Raw genomic sequence first — 20,397 nt, 5'->3', positions numbered from 1 at the left:
CCATATGTGTATGGGTCATATGGTACAAGAATTTCAAGGTTGTACTCATACGAACCATACGAATGGCAAGTAAGTAGGCCACAGTTGTACAAGCAAGGGAGAGAGGGGTGGTTTGTGTGTTCGTACTCATATGGCAAAGAGAGCCCCGCATACGGTAGATTGGGCACGTGGATACTTGAGATCATGACAACTGTTATAAAGGGGATAGGTACTGTTATGAGGCACATGTATAGACCTAACAAAGACCCATTTGATAACAAAGGTGAACAAGCAAGAGGAGGAAGGAGGAAGATTATTGACTCCATGGCCACAACTAGCAAAAGTCACAAGAACAAAGGAAGAATGGAAGAAGTTTCAGCTGCAAACATCCACTTTGAAGGAGTTGTTGGGATGGAATGTAGGAATTGGTGGCAAGGCACAAGCAACAAGCATTGATTGAAAGCCGCATTGAGGAGAGCTGAGGTAGATAAGATCATATTCATGCCTATTTTTTATCTAAGGAGTTTGAGCCAGTCTTGCAAACCCTAGTGCATGGCTATGGCAAAAGGGGCCACAAGTCTAGCATTCAGTACTTGAAACAAAATGTGACAGCATCATTTACACCACAAAATCTTACTAACATATTTGGGGTTCTGAGCAAAGGAGTGCAAGCAAGAAAGACTCCAAAAATGACAATAGAAGAAAGAACCCATTTGACGGAATTAGTATGCTAGGATAATTTGACACAGAAGCAGTGTGATAGCATATGGAGAAGCAGTTGAGGCATAAAGAGAACTTTTGTAAGGAATGTGGAATGGAGATGCGTAGTAGAATTCATTAAGAGCAAACTGACTAGAGGAAGCCGCACATTAGACATTGCCCTATCCATGCTTCCATAGGCAAAAGGAATGTATGGGGGTAAGATTTATAATTGGGCTCAGTTACTTTCAAATAGACTTAAAGAATTCCTTTTGTTGAAGCAGAAGAGTTTCTATATGCCCCACCACGCTATAGCATTGTTTCTAGATGCACTGCGCACCTAGGTTGCCCCGGAACATTGGGGGACCTTTGTTCCCACAAACCGAGTTGAGCCATATACGCCAACAATGCTATATTGGACGCATATGGATACCATAGGAGGTGAAGAAAGCACCAAGTCTATAGAACCACAGAGGAAGAAGGCAAGACAAGAGGACTTTGTCACACAAAATTCTGGGATGGAAAGTAGTTTGAAAAAGGAATAAACATCTGCCGAAGAGGATTCAAGCGGGGAAGAGTATCAGACTTCACAACAGGCAAGGATAGAAACATTAGAAGAAATTGAATTGATACAAGGACCACTCCAAACTCCAGTAGAAGGCACATAGGAGGGCGACATCAGCCATATGGAGACAAGTCATGCAGTCCGTGCATGTTGTACGGACATTGGTCATGCAACCTATACGGAGACAAGTCGTATAACCATACAGCCTGTACAAATGCTAGCCATACAAAGGCAAGCTTTACGAACTAGACTCGTACGGACAAGGATGGAAGCAATCGTACATCTCAATCAACCACTCCTCAAAAGACATGATCAAACAGCCGAACAGGTATGGGTACAGAGGGTGATGAGGGTACCATCAGTGGACCTACTTTTGCGATTGGGCTACCAAGAGGATCAACTTTGCACTTGCTAAATTGTCTAAAATGGCTCATTTTGCCTTGGAGGGTAGAATGTCAAATGCTAAAGTAGTAGATTTGCAGTGCACCGAGGCTGGCAGCCACACTATGTACCTCTCTACTCCAAAGTGAATTGAGATAAGGCAACCAATAGCATTACCGGTGGCCACGACAGCTTCAATGGTGACACAAGCACCCGTCACTCCTACTTTTGTTGCAACTTTACAGGCACAAGAACAAGAGTAGCAAGTCACTAAAGACCTATTACGAAGTAATTGGTATAATATTTGCTTGTTATTAACAGAGACCGAGAGGTCATTATATACAAAAGAATGGAACTATGTTTCCTTAGGAAACGATCTTAAAGAATAGAAACATTCTGTTCTAGCTGAAAGAAAGATAAAAAAGCTACAACTAACTAAAGCTAACTAAATATATACAATAGATTACTATTAACTAATAATAGACCATTATCTATTATCACAATACCCTCCCTTAATGGTTAATCTATCTATAACACCAAGCTGTCATTTGAATTTGACAAACTTATCAAGACCAAGAGGCTTGGTGAGAATGTCTACAGTCTGATCTGTGGTAGAAACATACTGCAAATCTATTGTCCCATCTTCAACTAGCTGTCGTATTTAGTGACAATGAATATCCACGTGCTTGGTTCATTCATGGAAACCTGGATATCAAGCTAACTTGATAACACCTTCATTATCAACAAACAGAGTAGTCACTCTGGCTAGTGACATCTGCATATCCCCAAGCATCCGACGAAGCCAAACAGCTTCACATCTTACATTATCAATCCCTCTGTATTTGGCCTCTATAGAGGAGAGGGAAACTGCCTGCTGCTTCTTATTGGTCCATGTAACTGCACCAGATCCCAAACTGAACACATATCCAGAAGTTGATTTTTTATCGTCAACAAAGCCTACCCAATCTGAACTTGTGAGCCCACTGAGTTTAGGATTAGAACTTCGAGAGCACAAAAGTCCATAATCTGAAGTGCCTTTCACATGTTGTCATCCAATGATCAGCCTTAGGAGTTGTCATAAAGCGGGAGATGTAGCTGACTGCGAAGCTGATGTCAGGCCTAGTAACAGAGAGGTAGATGAGGCTGCCTACTAGTCGCCTTTATGTAGTATCATCAATGGGAGGAGAATCTGACTCTGAGGATAACTTGAGACCTTCCTTCATAGGTGTAGATGCACACTTGCAATCCAGCATACAAGATTTGTCTAACAGAGCCCAAGCATATTTGGACTGAGAAATGAATATACCAAAAGACTATTGCCAAACCTCAACACCTAGGCAATAATGTACAAGCCCAAGGTCAGTCATATCAAAAGACTAGCATAAATTCTATTTGATTCCCTGAATCAAAGATGTTGAACTACTAGTGATGATCAAATCATCCACATAAATGACCAGAAGGATGATGTCACTGTCAGTAGTTTTGATGTACAAATTTGAGTCTAAAGAACTCCTCTTTAAGCCTTGATCACTGAGGTACTTATCAATTTTTATGTACCATGCCCGAAGGGCCTACTTCAAGCCATAGAGAGTTTTTACCAATCTGAGAACCTGATGGTCTTTACCAGCAACCTTAAAACTAGGAGGTTGCCTCATGTAGACCTCTTCATAGAGATCACCATTCAGGAAAGCACTCTTGACGTCCATCTGATAGACCTTCCAACCAAACTGTGCTACCATAGCTAGGACTAATCTGATGGTGCCCATTTTTGCAGTAGGAGCAAAGGTCTCCTCATAATCAATGCCCTGACGCTGACAAAAGCCCTTCACAACTAAATGACCATTGTACTTATCCAAAGTACCATCCGATTGTTATTTGATTTTGTAAATCCATTTGCAACCAATGGGTCTCTTCCTTGGTGGAAGATCATAAAGGACCCAGGTGTTATTCTTCAGTAAGCTCCGGTGTTCAAATGCCATGGCCTATTCCCACTCTTGAATTCCTTTAGCCTCGAAATATGTTTGAGGTTTAAACACACTGTAAATGTCAGCCATCAGAGCAAAGTTAACAGACTCTGTAGGTTTGCTCTTTTTCCAAGCAATTCTCCCGTCAATGAGCTCATCATCACAAAGATAAGCAAGTGTCTTAGCCCACCACTTAGACCAAAGAGAACAATGACCAACATTAGTATCCAGAGATGCTTGGTGATCAATCAGGTTCCTCATCAAAAGAATTTGGATCAAACTCAGATGAAGCATCTACAAAGCGAGGTGATCCTGCAAGATAAGTTAGAGGTGTTTGTACAAGGATCACTAGTATAATTGGAGCAGCAAGAGCCCTCCCATCAGGTGGACCTAATGGAAGCTTAACTCCCAATTCTTGAGCCTTCATAGGCTGGTTTGTTGGATCAGGAACAGGAGAAACAGGTATGAAAGGTCCTCAACAAAGACTATATCACGACTGTAGATGAGAAGAGATGTCTCAACATCGATCAGGCAATAGCCTTTCTAACGACTACTATATCCAACAAGCATGAATTTCTGACTCTTGGCATCCAACTTAGTGCGTGACGCATCAAGGATCCAAACAAAAGTAAGGGAGCCAAAACCTTTCAGGTGACTGATTCTGGGCTTGTGACTTGACCAAGCCTCTTCGAGAGTTTTACCTTTGATAGCCACTGTGGGTGACGAGCTCAAAAGATAAACTGCAGTGTTGACTACTTCTGCCCAAAACTTCTTTAGAACATGTCTGTGTTCAAGGATGGATCGAACCATCTCGGTGATTGTTTTGTTTCGTCGTTCAACTACATTGTGTTTGTTGTGGTGTGTGGAGTGTGGTTAACTGGCATTTGATGCCATGAGTATCCAAAAAGCTAGAGAAAATATCAGAACAAAACTCCCCCCCATTATCTGGTCTAAGAGTAATAATAGATTTCCCAGACTCTTTTTCAATTAAAGGTTTAAACTTCTAAAATACAAGAAATGCATCTGATTTATTTTTAAGGAAATACACCCACATTTTTCTACTGAAGTCATCAACAAACAACAAAAAATACCTGGACCCAAGAATAGGAGTAGCCATAGGGTTGCAAATATCGGAATGAACAAGCTGAAGTACCTAAGAAGCGCGCCATGAATCGCCACTTATGAAGGGTGTGCAATATTGCTTCCCAACCTAGCATGCATCGCAAACTCCAAGCTGTTGAGTTTGAATCTCTGGCAATCCAAGAACGAGTTCATCCCGAGAAGAACAAGTTCATCCCGAGCAAGCTATGAGAGAAAATGTACATTTAAGTGCCCATAACGTTGATGTCAAAGTGTGCTAACAGAAAACCATCGAGCAGCCATAGCTAAGTCCCGAGACTTACCAGAATCAGTAAGTCGGAAAAGACCTTGATCCTAAAAACACACTGCAACAATAGACTAAGTCGCCCTATCAATGATGGTACACTGATGTGAACTGAAGGTGACCTCCAACTATGGAGAATATCGCAGCAAGTGACTGACTAAGAGTAGATTTAGTTCCATCCCGAGAATGTAGTACACATCGAGGAAAATGAGATTCCTCTCAGTAGACTGTATTTGAATGTTGCCTTTGCCGACAATAGTGTACTCTTCTCCAATACCAAAAATAGCAGAATCGAAATAAGGTTGGTAGTCAGTAAACCAGTCTCTGCAGTGAGTGAAGTAACGAGAGGCACCTCAATCAATGTACCAAGTAGACGACTTGACATGATCTGCAAGTTTTTTAGCCATGAAAGCATAAAAGGCAGATTTCGTCTGCTCGATGTGCTTTGCACTATTCATTTTGGGATGGAAACCTAATTGCTTAGGTTGTGCAACTAAGCGTTTCCGACATTCAACCTTCATGTGCCCAAACTTATGGCAAGAGTTGCATTAAATGTTCTTCTTCTGGAAGCCATCTGATGTTGGAGTAGAAGAATTCTACTAAGATGGCTGTTGAAACTTGTCTTTATCCTTCTGAAAGGATTTAGCAACAAAGGCTTGCTCTGTGGAGGTAGAGCTGGAACTACTACTGAACTATTGTTTCCACTGATCTTGCTGAAGCAGAAATGTGCAGAGATCAATGAACTTCAGATCAACACTAAAACACACTGAGAGTCTCGATATAATGCTCATAGGACTTTGGTAAACTTCGAAGAGTGATAATCATAATGTCCTCTTCCTCCATATTGCGACCGATGGCAAGCAACTGATCACGTATTTCCTGAATCCTATTCAAGTGCACCTAGAGCAAGGTCCACTCATCCATGACAATAGAAAATAGAGTGTTCTTCAAAAAGAAAGCTTTGCTTTTGTCAAAATTCTCATGAAGACCTTTAAGATGTGTCTAGATCTCAGCAGCTATCTTGCCAGAAGGAATCTGAGAAAGCTGATCATCAGCCACGGATGATTTAAGAAGCATAACTACCTCTCGATTATTCAGATCCCATATATCCTAATCAGGACCAGGAGCAGTCAAACGCTTTGTAACACCTAGAACAAGTTGATCAGTATTCTAGTATTCAAAAATTGTGATGATCCACTGCTTCTAGGTGCCATAATTTCGACCATTGAATTTTGAGTTGTGCTCAAGCAGAATGCTTGTCAGAAATGTCATGGCACGTTTTTCAATGAAAAACTGTGAAATTTTGTTAAGGCACATTCTTTGAGGCAAAAAATGGAAGACAGAAAATTTGGAGTGACCCAAAAGAGAGCTCGAATAAACAAGAAAGAAATGTTGTCGTTTTTTGGATCCACTGGCTCAAAAATCGAGGCACCCAGAAAAAAAAAATAACCCAATTGAGCTCTCGAAAACCCACCGAGAATCTGTAATCAGAAAAAAATTGTGGTCAAAAAGTAGGGTTTCGAAGAAAACCCTAGTTGAAAGCTATGGAGGTCGATTGTTGTAGAAAAATCGCAGAATGTTGTAAAAAGATGCCCGAAAATGGACGATGTTGGTGCTGAGATAGGCATTTAGGCTGTAGCAATCAAAAAACCGCCCCAAATGTTGCAAGAATTCGTGATTTTCGCAGGTGGAAATCATGATTTGTATCAGACGTTGCATGCCCCTTTTTTGTCTCTACAAACAACAGTATAGGGTACGTTCCAGTTGCAAGAGAAGACACCAACGCACGCAAGGGTTGAAAATCAATTAGTCGCGTCGAGGTCACGAGGCAGAAGAAAAAACACGTGATTTGAAGTTCGCAATTCTCAGACACGATTTGCAGAGGTAAAACCACAGTTTTCGTTGCTCGTAGATTCCCAGCCTGTGATATTCAGCTCCTAGAACCTCAAACAAAAACCCTAAGACAAAACCTTTATTCGAAAAAAAATAGGATTTTGATATGATGAAGCAAGGATCATAGAAAAATAATTTTGAAAATGGGTCTGATAATTTCGAAGAGGAAATTATGATTTTTGAAAAAATCTAAGAAATGGGCTCTGATACCACATTAAGAAGTAATTGGTAAAATACTTGTTTGTTATTAAGAAAGACTAAGAGGTCATTATATCAAAAGAATGGAATGATGTTTCCTTAGGAAACGATCGTAAAGATTAGAAACATTTTATTCTAGCTGAAAGAAAGCTAAAAAAGCTATAGCTAACTAAATATATACAATAGATTACCATTAACTAATAATAGACGATTATCTATTATTCTAATAAGAGCAACAGGATACAGAAGCAAATGCCCTACTAACCCAATATGAGTTGGGAGTAGCTGATATACCACCACCATCCCCGCATTTGCTAGAAGGAACTAGTACCCAAATACTCCAGCAAGAACCACCTATGGAAGCTATGGAGACTCGGGTGACAAGAGCAATAGAAGAAAATCAATTAGATGAAGAAGAAGCCATATCCACATCATACAACGAATGTACTCAACAAATTTTAGCTGAATTGGATATCATCACCAAAGCCACCCAGGAAATCAGGCTGAGGGCTATCCAGGCTGATATGGCTACTATTGTTTCCCAAGCTGAGTCCCTCTTGCATTTTATGAGGACAGGGTGCTAGGAGGATTTTCAAAAGCCATCAGCAGACCAAGGATGGTCAGTTGAGGATATGGAGGTTCAGTCCCAGCAATGGCAGGCAACACGGGTGACTCGGACTAGTGGACCCTTCGCTCCAATTCTGTCTAAAATGGAGGGATCTTTTCAGGCACTATTTTTCAATCTACAAAAGGCCACTTGGGAAGTGGCAAAAATTGAAGGAGACCGAGTAAACGTCACACCACAAGTGGAGAAACTCGAAGCCACCTTAAAATGGGAACAAACCAACGATGTTGAGCAGATGGCAGCAATGGATAAGGACAAAATGAATGCACTTAGGCTTCTATATGGTGTGCGCTCCAAACAGCTGGCAGCAGAATGAGATGTTCAACTACTCAAGCAGCAGCTTGCCCGCCTCAACACTTCCACCACTCCAGAAACAGCAGCACTTTCTGCTTCAGCTCCAAGGATGTCTTCACACACCTCTTCCTGAACTTATTAGTCGTGTGGGAACAACTCTTTATTTTATTTTTTATTTTGGGGGGTGGGGGGGTGTAATGTAGTTGGTAAGTTTGCATTATGAGTAATTAAAGTAATTGTTAGGAAGTTATACCAAGAGTTGCGTCGGTTGGTATTTTAACCAATCGGCACTATATGTGATGCACCATGGAATAGGATAGTAAATTTTGGAACTATTCTAGCACGACTATGTAACTTGACTTGGTACATTCAATAAAAGATATATTTTACCAATTGTGCATCATTCCAATTACTTAGATAGATGTGGTGATAATGTTATGCACTATGGATATTTCATATGTTGCTGTTAATATTATACTATATTGGCATAAACATCCACTCCATTGATGTTTTTGTTTCTTGATTGTATGCTGAAGGAATTATGGCAAGGATTTCAAATACCAGCTGGGAAGAATTGTTAATTCTTTCAGAGATTGGCACTTTGAGTTGGTGAGACCATTCAATAAATTGTGCTTTGAGGGTGTCTCGTTACTGAGCCACCATTGTGCTCAAAGGGTGATCGAATTTGTGGGAAGTATGCAGCAATTTGTCTCAGATTTAAAATTGCAAAGCTTGGAGTCTACTTAATAATTACCGATCGCATGTTTATTGAAGGATGGGATTGTGTGTAAAGCTGCCGATTGCATGTGGGGAATCTAGCTACTGGAAATTAGTGAAATTGCAGATCCTTAAGGATCTACATTTTATATACCTATAGCAGCCACCTCAGGTATCTTGGCACTTGAGTCACAGCTTGGAAGCCATTGACCATCAGAGGGTTACCAATCAGTTTGGGGGTTCTATCTTACCGAACAATGAATGTTTAAAAAGGGTTTCTAAGCAACGGGTAGTGGGCATTCAAGGGAAGCTGACAATATTTTATATTATTACTAGTGGAATGCTCAATGAATTATATTTCTACTCCAGAATTGGATTGTGATGATCTTATTTGCCATTACTTTAAAATTTCATGCATTGGTAAATGATTAAAAATTGTAAAGTATTCAATACAATGAAATTTCCCATACACAATCAGAAAAAATCAGAATTCGGGCATTGTTTGCCAACTGTTTGACAAAATGTCAAACATCTAAAATTGTGTAACCTGGAGTTAGAACCAGCAGGGTTCTTACCACATTTATGTTTTCAATGAATATTTTTAAAATTCATATATTTTCAGATGTTTGATAAATTTGCCTAGTAATTGCCAATTGTTCTCTGAGTTTTAAAAAATTTGGGCCAAAAGAGTTATTGCCAAGTAGGATTTTTTCACCTGTGATTAAAAGTTAAACATATACCTAATGTTTATAAAACAAAGATTTAAGCACTCAAACATTAATTTCTAGATGATGCTTGAGGTTGAAATGGCAGAAATCAGAAATGCAATTGTGATTAATGGTAGTTTAAAGTATATACAGCTTAAACCAAGTATTCCTATACAAATAATCAACTATGATTCGAATGTTGTAAATATCAGAAATCTTACCCAAGATGTAGCCTTTCTCCTACTTGTGGGAGGAACGAAGCAAATACCATTTATAAGAAGCTCTACTTCGTCAAATGTCTTGTCAGTGTTCCTGTTAAATAGAAATATGATAGAACACAAATAACATACCTCTGAAGAATATAAAAATGATAATTTTGTAAAATGAGACCATGCATGAGTTCAAAATAGAGGACAACTGAAATAACATCAAGGTCTTAAAAAAAGAACTAACATTCCACCTCCATACTTGTAAAAAACTCCCATTAATTTTTTTTAATTTCTATTATATTTTTTCAGAGATCACACCCAACATATTTCCTTGGGCTCTCTCCTTATTTATACAAATATCCAACAAAAAATTATTTCTTATCCCTAAAGGCTAAAAATTTGAATTATTCAGAGACAGGGAGAGAATGAAAGAAATTGTATTAATGTCCATAAATGACAAACAGTAGATTGATAGGACTTGAAACATTTAGTTTAGTTCTAGGGTTGAAGAAAACCTAAATTTTATATTGTAAGCTAAAAAGGAAAATCTTCTAATCAATTTTTGTAGGAAAATACAGAAGCAAAAATGTATTAAAATACATGTATAACTATAGATCAAATCATAAGAACCTCATAATTCTTTGTCATGCACAATCTTGGGCAAAGTAGAAATAATAAAGGCACTTTGAAATTGACAAAAAAGTAAACAGAAATTCACTTGGATACTATGACTACCATATTGATATAATGGATATAGAGAGCAGTGTTCATTAACAAATTGCAACATTAATCTACTGTAAACATTTGAAATGTATAACTTAGATACATCACATGTGCAGTAACTATTTTCTATTCTAATGCTGCATCAGGATTGCATCCTTCATATGAGATATGTTACGTGCTACCTAAGAAATGATCGAAAACAGGGAAGCAAACTTTGCACGACAGTGGTTCTCATTCAGATGACATCAACACCCTCCAATGAATAAGACTGATTTTGGCATTCAAGTATGAAGGCTGCGTCAACAATATACTTATCATCTTGACTAAGTCCTGGCTGTGATAGTATAGTATGCCTTCACTTGTGGTTAATGATCTGAAACCAACTGGAGTGCAACAACAGTTGCAATCCTTTTTTCTCATTGTTGAAATCCAGAAAATGTAGTTGTCGTCATACAAAGATTGCTCATGTTCTGTTTGATAAAACTAATTAAAGTTCTATCAATTCATATCTAGGAAGAAGGAAAGAATATTGTTAGAGAATGTTTCTCTCAGCACAATTAGGAAACTGCCATTTACCAAGAGTGACATATTGTGGGAAGCAGTGATCTACCAGAAGTGGTGCCTCACCAAACACGACCTTCCACTCCTTCATGGATATAAAAGGGAAAGACCCACATTGATTAAGAGAAGTATTGATGTGAGTTTTATGCCACTACAACATGCAGAATCAAATACTTAAGTATTCCAAGATGAAAGACCAGATCTCCAACTCTCTCCTGAATAAGGATGCTCATATGCTAAACAATGTACAGGGATTGTGCTATCAAATGAGACAAGCCCAAGGTTATACGATATACTGGTTATAACAAAAGGACTTACGTTGTTCAATAAATGGATATCAACTACTTTTGTTACATCCCAAATTTTGACCTAGTTTGAAATATAGCCGTTGAGGTTCGCATGAAGTCAGTTGACAGTTTAATTTGATATAATCTAGCGAAATGGTAAGTTAGTTGGTCGTTACGATTTCAAATGCAAATGACATGTTAGTTGATCATTAATCGCGAATTCATGGAATTAAAATGAAAGGTTAACTGATATGATTATTTATAATTTATAATTTAATTACAGAGAAATTCCTTGCACGGAGCATGTCGAAGGGGCGGAAGCATTATCAGAAAAGAATTTGGTAGGGCATCACCATCACTGGCAGACGGGTAAAGGACTTAGCGATTTGAAACAGGATACACCCGTGGAATTGCATGAGTTATTTAAATAAATAATTTAAATAAAATAATGGAGATAAAATATAAAAATGTATCTTAAAGGGTTTTAAATTATCTTTTGTCGTAGTATTTTTAATTATTGTTATAAATGTTCTTTTAAATATAAAATCATTTAGCACCATTATAATTTAATAATCAAATAAGTGATATACATATTAGATTTTAATGATTATAATAACCTTTAAACCTTTCATCTTCTTTCTTCCCTTCTTTTCCCTCCTTTCTTTCTTTATTTTTTTTTTTTTTAAATCAATTTGAGAGTCTTTTCAAATGGCTTCTTGTAATTGATGGTAGCCGAAGAGCCAAGCATCTCTTTTAAATAGTCTCTTTGATTGTATTTTGATATAACTCTTACCTTTGTGTGCAACCCGTAACTTCTTTTCATCCGTCTATATGTTATTGTTTATGCGTTTAATGTGAGGGAGTAATTCTGAGTTTTTAGGGAGCCGACTCTCTTAATTCCTTAGCCATCGCAATTCCTATTTTTGGCTTTTGCGACTAAACCAGTTCGGCGGCTTATCTTGCATTGCCAAAATAATACCATCATCCACAGGTGACTGATTGAGACAGTGGTTTACATAAGTAATAAGTTCAATTTCAGAATCGGGTGACAAGGAAGGAGTCAAGTAAAACTTCTAATCCAATTCATCAACCTGTTTATGCTTTCCTTCTTATTTTATTATTGCAGAACCGGCGGATTAGAATTTGGTCATTTTCATTATAAGTATATGAAATCCGTACTGTAATTAGGTTCATCAATTTCTCAATTGCAAGTGTGTCTACTTTCCTTGAGATTTAAGATAGCAAATTGAGCTTGAAGTCTTCTGTTTTTCATTAGAATCTGTCATCTTTCTTTTTGTGATATGAGCATTGATAATAGATCATATTTCCCTTCAAGATTGTGGTGTACTTGGAAAAGACTTCTGACTATCCTAAAGTTTTAATTTATACCCAAGTCTATCATACTCATTAAGTTTGTCGTCTTCCCTGAAAGGTCTGCTGACTGCTATTTATGTTATTTACTACAATGATTTATATTCAGATCTGCGTTCTTTTTATATTGGAATGTGTAAAATTTCTCCAAAATATTTAGGAAAGTTATCGTCTCAGATTAAAATTATTCTCATCCTGATATGAAAATACATAACTGAGAGAGCGATATTGAACTCAAAACACCAAGGAAATGCAATGAAGTTTAGATTCTAAATTATTCCATTTTTTACTCAATCTGGAGATGAATATGAAATCATGAAAAATCCAACATAATGGAACTAATATAAACACAGACTGAAATATGGTGAACAGTATTTGATTTCTAGTTATTGCAAATTGTTCTTATATCGTAGATGATTCTTAATTCATAAAAGCGTATCAATTATGCATATAAGAGATTGAAGTGCAATGTAAGCTGTGAGCAATTATATTTAGCTTAGGAAGTTATACATTCATTCATGCCATACAAAGATGAAAATGTTATCAATAAATCCAAACATGATGAAATTCCCCAAGCGTTATGGTGAAGTGGTGGAATTAATTAATTAGACATTCAATTTGAGATCTTTAAAGAACATAATTATGTAATCACAATTAGTGAAATGCTGGAAGCATGTAAAACTAATAGAACCAGTTGTTTGAGGATTCCAAACACCTGGGACTCACCCGACTGTGTAGCTAAGAAAATGGGTGACGAGGTGAGAGAAAGGAAATCTACAACAACATGATGTTAGAATCTGATAAGATTAATAACCCAGAAAACTAGTGCAAAGAATAAATATCTAAACTATGAATACAAATGATACAAAATCAAAATAGCTTCATAGAGTTAGTCTCCAAGAGAGTAATGCAAATGCTGGAAGCAAAATAGCATTAAGAGGATGCAAAAAATAAGAGATACAAATACAAGCCAGGTAGCATGCTTATATAGGCTAGGAAGAGGGAGGAGGTGGCAACACCAACCAATGAGGAGCAACCATCTATCGGACTAAAGATAGCAAAGCATCTTCCCAAGATAGCTAATGGATGCTCACATGTAGGAAAGTGACACCTCACAACCATTCACCTAATAAGACATGCTTTATTAACCTAAGCGAGATTATTAAAAGTGTAGGAAAAACCTAGCAAAATAGGAAAAATAAAAAACTACACTAACACCCCCCCATAAGCGAAGCTTAGGTGGATGCTAACCTAGCAAAGCTATGAAAGCAGAAAAATGGGTCCCGGCAACAAGGCCTGATCAGGTACCCAATACAAGAAAAAGAACTAAATGAAAGAAACTAAGCCTCCAATCTAGGAAATGTCCCAAAGAGAGGAACAAAAAAGAGCATGAAGCATCTCCGAAGCATGAAGCTGCAAACTCTGTCAAAATGCTGATCTGTAGAACCTCCATAGAAATAGAAGGCACGAACCATCAACCAAAGAAGCATAGAACAACAAGTGAACCCCCCCATAATGCTGAACAGGGAGAGGGGTGACAGGAACACTGAAATGCAATGCCAAAAACATCTGCAAGAAGAAGAATCAGGAACACCAATAGTGCAATAGAAGTACAAGCACAGGATAAAAGGTGGTGTCACCGACACACTGCATGGGCTAATGTCGTGGAAGAAAAATTCACTTGACAAAGGTGGATGAGCACAAAATGGCAAAACATCATGACCCCCCATGGCACTTTATAACTGAGTGCGAGTACAAACAAACACAAGGTGTACAAGATCCCAGATATGCAAAAGCAGACACTTTATCTCAGTGCGTTTACAAAAAAAGGAATGCAACAGAATAGAAGCATACAATGCTCAGAAGTCAGAAAGAAGAGTGAGCCAAAAGAATAGAAGAAGAGATTCCAGGACCTGTAGAATCCAAGTAATCCGCCAGAGTGCGAAAGTGTAAAACTCGAAGGAGAAAGAACCCGGAGCAGAATCTGGATAAAAGACCTCTGCAACTGAATAACTCATAGAACCAGCTTTCCAACGATATCTGGCGAGCCCAGAAAAGAGTCAAAATGAGCGAGATATGGCTCTCGGAAGACAAAATAGAACATCTGGCTTTGATTGCCAAAATAGGCAACCAGACTGTAGCAAAAATCAAAAAAACTTGTACCATCATCTCCGTCTCAGAACTAGCTTTCCAACGCATTTTTTTGGATCGAAAAAATACGTCTGTATGCTCAAGTTATGGAAGAAAAATCGACAGGGCCTCCTCATGAAGAGCATATGCTAAAAGTGAAACTTGGGCACAATAATCAAGGAAAAAAATAGCACCACTGCGATCTACTCGAAAAATCATGCACTTTCAAAAAAAGAATCGCCTCGATACGAGGTTGTATGAGAAGTTATGATCCTCCGAAGTTTCCAAAACGAGAACTGTGCACAGTCACGGCTGGGAATCTGCAATTTTTGAAGAATTCATGTATGAAAATCAAAAAACAACTCCACTAATGGATAGAGCACAAAAAAATAGCCAAGTTCATAACAAGAATCATCAAAATCGGAGTCCGTATGAGCAAGAATGAGACATTTGAAAACTGCGTTCAAATCTGCGATTGCCAACGGAGAGGGGTATGGCTGTAGCTTTGCATGCTTGATTCTACAAAATATACAGCTTGCATGCAAAATCTAAAAGATACCCAGATGGTTTTTTGGGGCTGCGAACAAAACCCAGAAAGCATTTTTCTTTTTGATGTACAGAAGATGTTGTTGTAGTGTAAATTGGACGCCTTTAACAGTAAAAAAAGGGCTCCAAAAATTTAAAAATGACCCCAGCAACCAAAATATGACATGCAAATGCTGGATCAGCTTCCTAAGTCCATCAATGGCATGCTGGAACCTGCAATACTGATTGAAAACTCCAAATATGCAAGTTGATTGTCAGATTTGAGATTGAAACCCCAGAGAAAACTCGTTTTTGTCAAAACTTTTCTGATTCTCAGGATCATCCAAAGATGCAAGAGAAGAGCATACTTCGTTTTTCAAAAAACTACAATAAAGTTTATTTGCCCCCCCCCCCCCCGAATCTCTCAAATAAGGAAACTAAAATCTACTCTTGCACATAGAAAAGCTCTGATACCATGTTAGAATCTGATAAGATTAATAACCCAGAAAACTAGTGCAAAGAATAAATATCTAAACTATGAATGCAAATGATACAAAATCAAAATAGCATCATAGAGTTAGTCTCCAAGAGAGTAATGCAAATGCTGGAAGCAAAATAGCATTAAGAGGATGCAAAAAATAAGAGATACAAATACAAGCCAGGTAGCATGCTTATATAAGCTAGGAAGAGGGAGGAGGTGGCAACACCAACCAATGAGGAGCAACCATCTATCGGACTAAAGACAGCAAAGTATCTTCCCAAGATAGCTAATGGATGCTCACATGTAGGAAGGTGACACCTCACAACCATTCACCTAATAAGACATGTTTTATTAACCTAAGCGAGATTATTAAAAGTGTAGGAAAAACCTAGCAAAATAGGAAAAATAAAAAACTACACTAACACATGAAACAGTAATCAGTTATGATATTTCAAAGTTATCATTTAAATCTGAATTAATAGCTCATGCACATTCCTGCTACTGTGATCTCTGGCTGCCAAGTCGTATAGCGTGTTGTATACCATGATGCCCAATGGGCGGTAAGATGTACCCTGTCAATTTCGGGTAGGGAGGGCCTTTCTTGTTAGAGATCATGTGGGGATATGTTGTGGTCCGAGGTTGGGTGGTTAAGCCCCTGACAATGTTTCACCTCTCTCAAGATGTCGGATATGCATCAGACAGAGATAAGCCATGCATTCAACTGTTTATCGGAAACAGGTATTATCATTTTTATTTATGAGGAGGTAAGATTAAATTGAAGTATTTCATTGTTATCATTACTTTACACCTGGATTGATTTGTGAATTGTTTTCATTTATATGAACATTGAATATAAGTATATATCTAATCTTGAGAAACTGTCACAGATAAGTAATAGGAAGGAAAAGAAATCCAAAGCCCTAATTGATTGGGTGAAAGCTGGAACCTTAAATGATACAGTGGTATTGGAAGCCCTAAATTGAATCCGTGGTCGTGGAAGCCCTAAAATGAATCTGTGGTATTGGAAGCCCTAAATTGAATCTGTGGTTGCGGAAGCCCTAAAATGAATCCATGGTATTGGAAGCCCTAAGTGAGATAGCGATATCAAAAGCCCTAAATGAACCGAAGGTAAACAATGCCCGAATTGATACAGTGGTAAGTGATGCCCTAATCTAAAATAATATAAGTATTTAATTCAATTTTAAGAAAGCAGTTTTTAGATGATAGTTGTCATATGAAGTTGTTATAGTGTATTTGTGGACTAACCGGGATGTTGTAGAGGCATCCCTAGTTTGATTCGAACTTAGTTTTCCGAGGTATGTGGTTATCACTTTCTGTAGTAATTTCATTTGATGGTAATTCAAGTTTTTAGTTAAGAAAATTTTGTATAACTGTTTTTAACGGTATATCATATTCACATGAACATGAATGATGTAACTGTCTTTCTATGAAATCGAAATTATAACTATATTCCTTGACTATGTTAAATGTTAATTTAGACCTGGGAGAACCAGATGTTACAACTTTGAATCAAATGACTTGCAAAGCAAAAGGGTTTAGAAAGCTAATCTACTCCTAAAATGCAAGAAACTATTGATGTCTTTGCAACTCTACTAGACTCAATTTAGCCATTGACATCAACCAAGCTAGTGCAATCTCCTAAGTAGATGTAGATGTTCAAACTATTTTCATTCCATTAACATCATCCATCGATGTATATCAATGTGCATGCCATAGTTGAAGTAAAGCTTATAACTATGTCATTCGACCATACATAGCGAACTTACAATCAGCAAGCATCTAGTGGTCTGGTCTAAGAAAATTCACTAAAGAAGCGTCCAAAATATCTTCCATTCAACTAAACATTACTTTTAACCAACATGAAATGAAATCCTACTCTAAGTGAGAAGATGTAGAAACTGTGCAACACTCCAAATGATACAAACAATTCACCTTGAAGACCAACAATGAATTAAGCACAACTTGGCCATATTATAGCAACAAATTCTCTAAGTCTCTCCCTTACCTAATCTAATCTAATGAGTTAAAAATGAGAAGGTCTTTGCCTTTTATGGTTGTTCCATTACAATGAAGGTACAAGATCAAATCAAGATCAAGGGCCGAGATTTTGCCAACAATGTCCAAATCCAACTAAAAGCTACACGCATTAGATGTTTCACAATTACAAAAGAGAACCACCTTGTGGGCCAGTAAGAAAATTACAGTATCTCGATTGACTAATAGAAAATAAGTTGGGTAGAAGCCTTATGTTGACTCCACGTGTACACTTGGCATGATGTAATTAAATGTTCTTGGAGATGTGCAAACATGAATTTTCAGATTGGTGGGAAATGGATAGGTGCCACATCAGCATTCTTCTTTTGCAATCTTTAATTTAATTCCACTTCTCTACCTTCATAATTTGGTTTGGGAAACCTTTTCATTGACATGACCTTGAACTTGCTTGTACATGAAATCTTAATGTCTCTTTTTTATGCCTTGACCTTGATCTTGCACTTGTTCATCAACCTTAAACACCATCTTGTTTATCCTTTCAATAAACCACTTGCAACTTGCTGGTGCATGAAATCTTCATATTGCACTTTGTCATAGTTCCTCCATGTTCTTGAGCATATCAATCCTTCACTTCATCCTTGCAAAACAAGAAACTACTTGCATTAAATTCATAAAAATGATATGTGTAAGCAATAAAAAGCATTCCACCTAATCTTAGCATTGTAGTCGGATTTGAACTAATCCATGCATCAACATCAAACACATCCTAATTTTACTTGAATTTCCATTTATAATGTCATTACAAATGTTCATTTCTCTAGTTAAGACCAAAAAACTGGGTGTTTAGGATCTGATTCTCTTTTGAAAGCATTTGGGCCTTGATGCTCATATGTTAAACATGGACGTGATTTCCTCTTATCTGTGCATTGTTTTCTCTTAGTTGTGCATCAAGTTTTGAGTAGTTGCACGCCATTTTTAAGCAATTGCACATTGTTTTTTGCAGAGTTGAGCACCATTTTTGGCAAGTTATAACCCATTTGTAGCTGAGTTATACACCTTTTTGAGCGAGTTATGCATGGTTTTTGACATGGTTGTACACCGCTTTTGGCATAGTTGTACATGGTTTTTGGTGTAGTTGACATGGTTTTTTGTGTCAATTTCCAGATTTTTACTCCAAAAAAACTTGATTTTGCAAGTCAATTTCTTCATTGGGTTCCATGACCTTGTTCAGATTTTCACCAACTTTTCCAAATTTTTGAACATGAAACCTCTTTTGCAAATCATTTTGGATGCAAACTCCAATTCCCATGCTCTCTATTTGGATGCACATTATTGGTGCAGAGCCCAAGTTTGGTCTATCTAAGAGAAACTAAGTGTTAACTCATTTTTTATGATAGCTTTTGCTCAATTTCAACAACTGCACCTCGAATTTTAGGCCTTCATCTACACTTGAACCTTCAAATCGACACTTAACTCTACTTAGTTTGCATCTCCATGGCTAAGGTGGACTCAAATTGGGCTTCCCTCAAAGACTCCAAAATTGCTCTAGAGCTAGGTGCTCAAGACCCTAAAAGCTGCTAAACTATCACTAGCTACAAAATTACTTGTTGCTAAAGCAAAAAGAGGAGGTCCCCATTTGCAATGGGGTGATCATGTGAAAACCTCACAACATCTAGCACCCACCCAAAGAAATGTTCCCAAACATTTCAAAGATATAACCAAATTGAAAATTAGAATCTTTGATCAATTCTCTTCCACCTATCAAACTACTAAAAACACTCAAAATGGAAAATAGCACGAATTGAGCTCAAAGTCTTCATCCTTGATGACACACATGTAAGGATGTTCATTCCCTGCTCAACAAGACCATTTAAGACCTCCTAAAGATTCATTGTAGTTAGCTACTATGCTATCCATACTTCAAAAGCATCTTGGGTAGAGCCTCACATTAGTCAAGCTTCCATAGCCCTAATGAGGTTATAATCATTATTTCATAACACACATTGCTCTACTTCTGGAAAATTTGCATTGAGTACTACTAGTAGAGGTATTCACACACCCAAAGTCAAAATATCTTGAGTTTCCATTTTTCTTCATTTTGCCAACTTTTTAAGTATCAAGGTCCAAGAGCTGAAATCAGGATCAATGGGGAGCATACCCACTAGTCTAACCAACTCAATTTCCTATCACAAACTTTTCTTGTTTTTCAAACTACTTGTCTTTTCATATTTCACTTTGGCTCATAAGTAGTGAATCTCGTAATGGGTTTGAAGAAACCACAATAGCACTAAAGTAGGTAAAGATCTTTTTTAGTATCCCAACTTCCCAAAGACTACAGTGGCTCAGAGCAGTTAAGTATTAGTAAAGTGTTATCATCAAAAGACACATTACACAATGTATGAATTCGTTCCAAATTTAGGAAAAATTGTTTTTGCATGATAAGGTTATTAGGAACAATCATCCTACTCATGAGAACCTCACAATGAGACATCTAGGAAATAAAGCACACAAATCTACCAAGAGGACATCAAAAGGTGTTGTATGATACATTGTTTTTCTTACTAATTGGGATCCCTCAAACTAAACTATCAAAGCAAGACACCTAACCTAAAGCAACTAATCAACTACATGACCAAACCACATGGGTCAAAGGACTCGAGGAAGATCTACAAACTAAAGCTCTAAAGC

The 20,397-nt window shown here is 37.6% G+C and overlaps 1 protein-coding gene across 7 annotated transcripts in view; it reads right to left on the bottom strand.

The window, feature by feature from the left end:
- The window catches only part of EMB1417 (Pentatricopeptide repeat (PPR) superfamily protein), a 279,888-nt gene that overhangs the window by 207,920 nt on the left and 51,571 nt on the right, over window positions 1-20,397 (bottom strand). For all 7 annotated transcript variants that reach the window (XM_089796897.1, XM_089796902.1, XM_089796899.1 and 4 more), the window contains one exon: window positions 9,628-9,718. In XM_089796897.1, coding sequence (XP_089653023.1) covers window positions 9,628-9,718 — 91 coding nt within the window. The remainder of the gene's footprint in view (window positions 1-9,627; window positions 9,719-20,397) is intronic.

This window comes from Cupressus sempervirens, chromosome 8 (assembly GCF_028749045.1).
Source record: "Cupressus sempervirens isolate cs-2001-9-10 chromosome 8, ASM2874904v1, whole genome shotgun sequence".
Classification (NCBI taxonomy): domain Eukaryota; kingdom Viridiplantae; phylum Streptophyta; class Pinopsida; order Cupressales; family Cupressaceae; genus Cupressus; species Cupressus sempervirens.
Note: the sequence above shows the minus strand (reverse complement) of the source record. Positions and strands in the feature narration are given on the sequence as shown.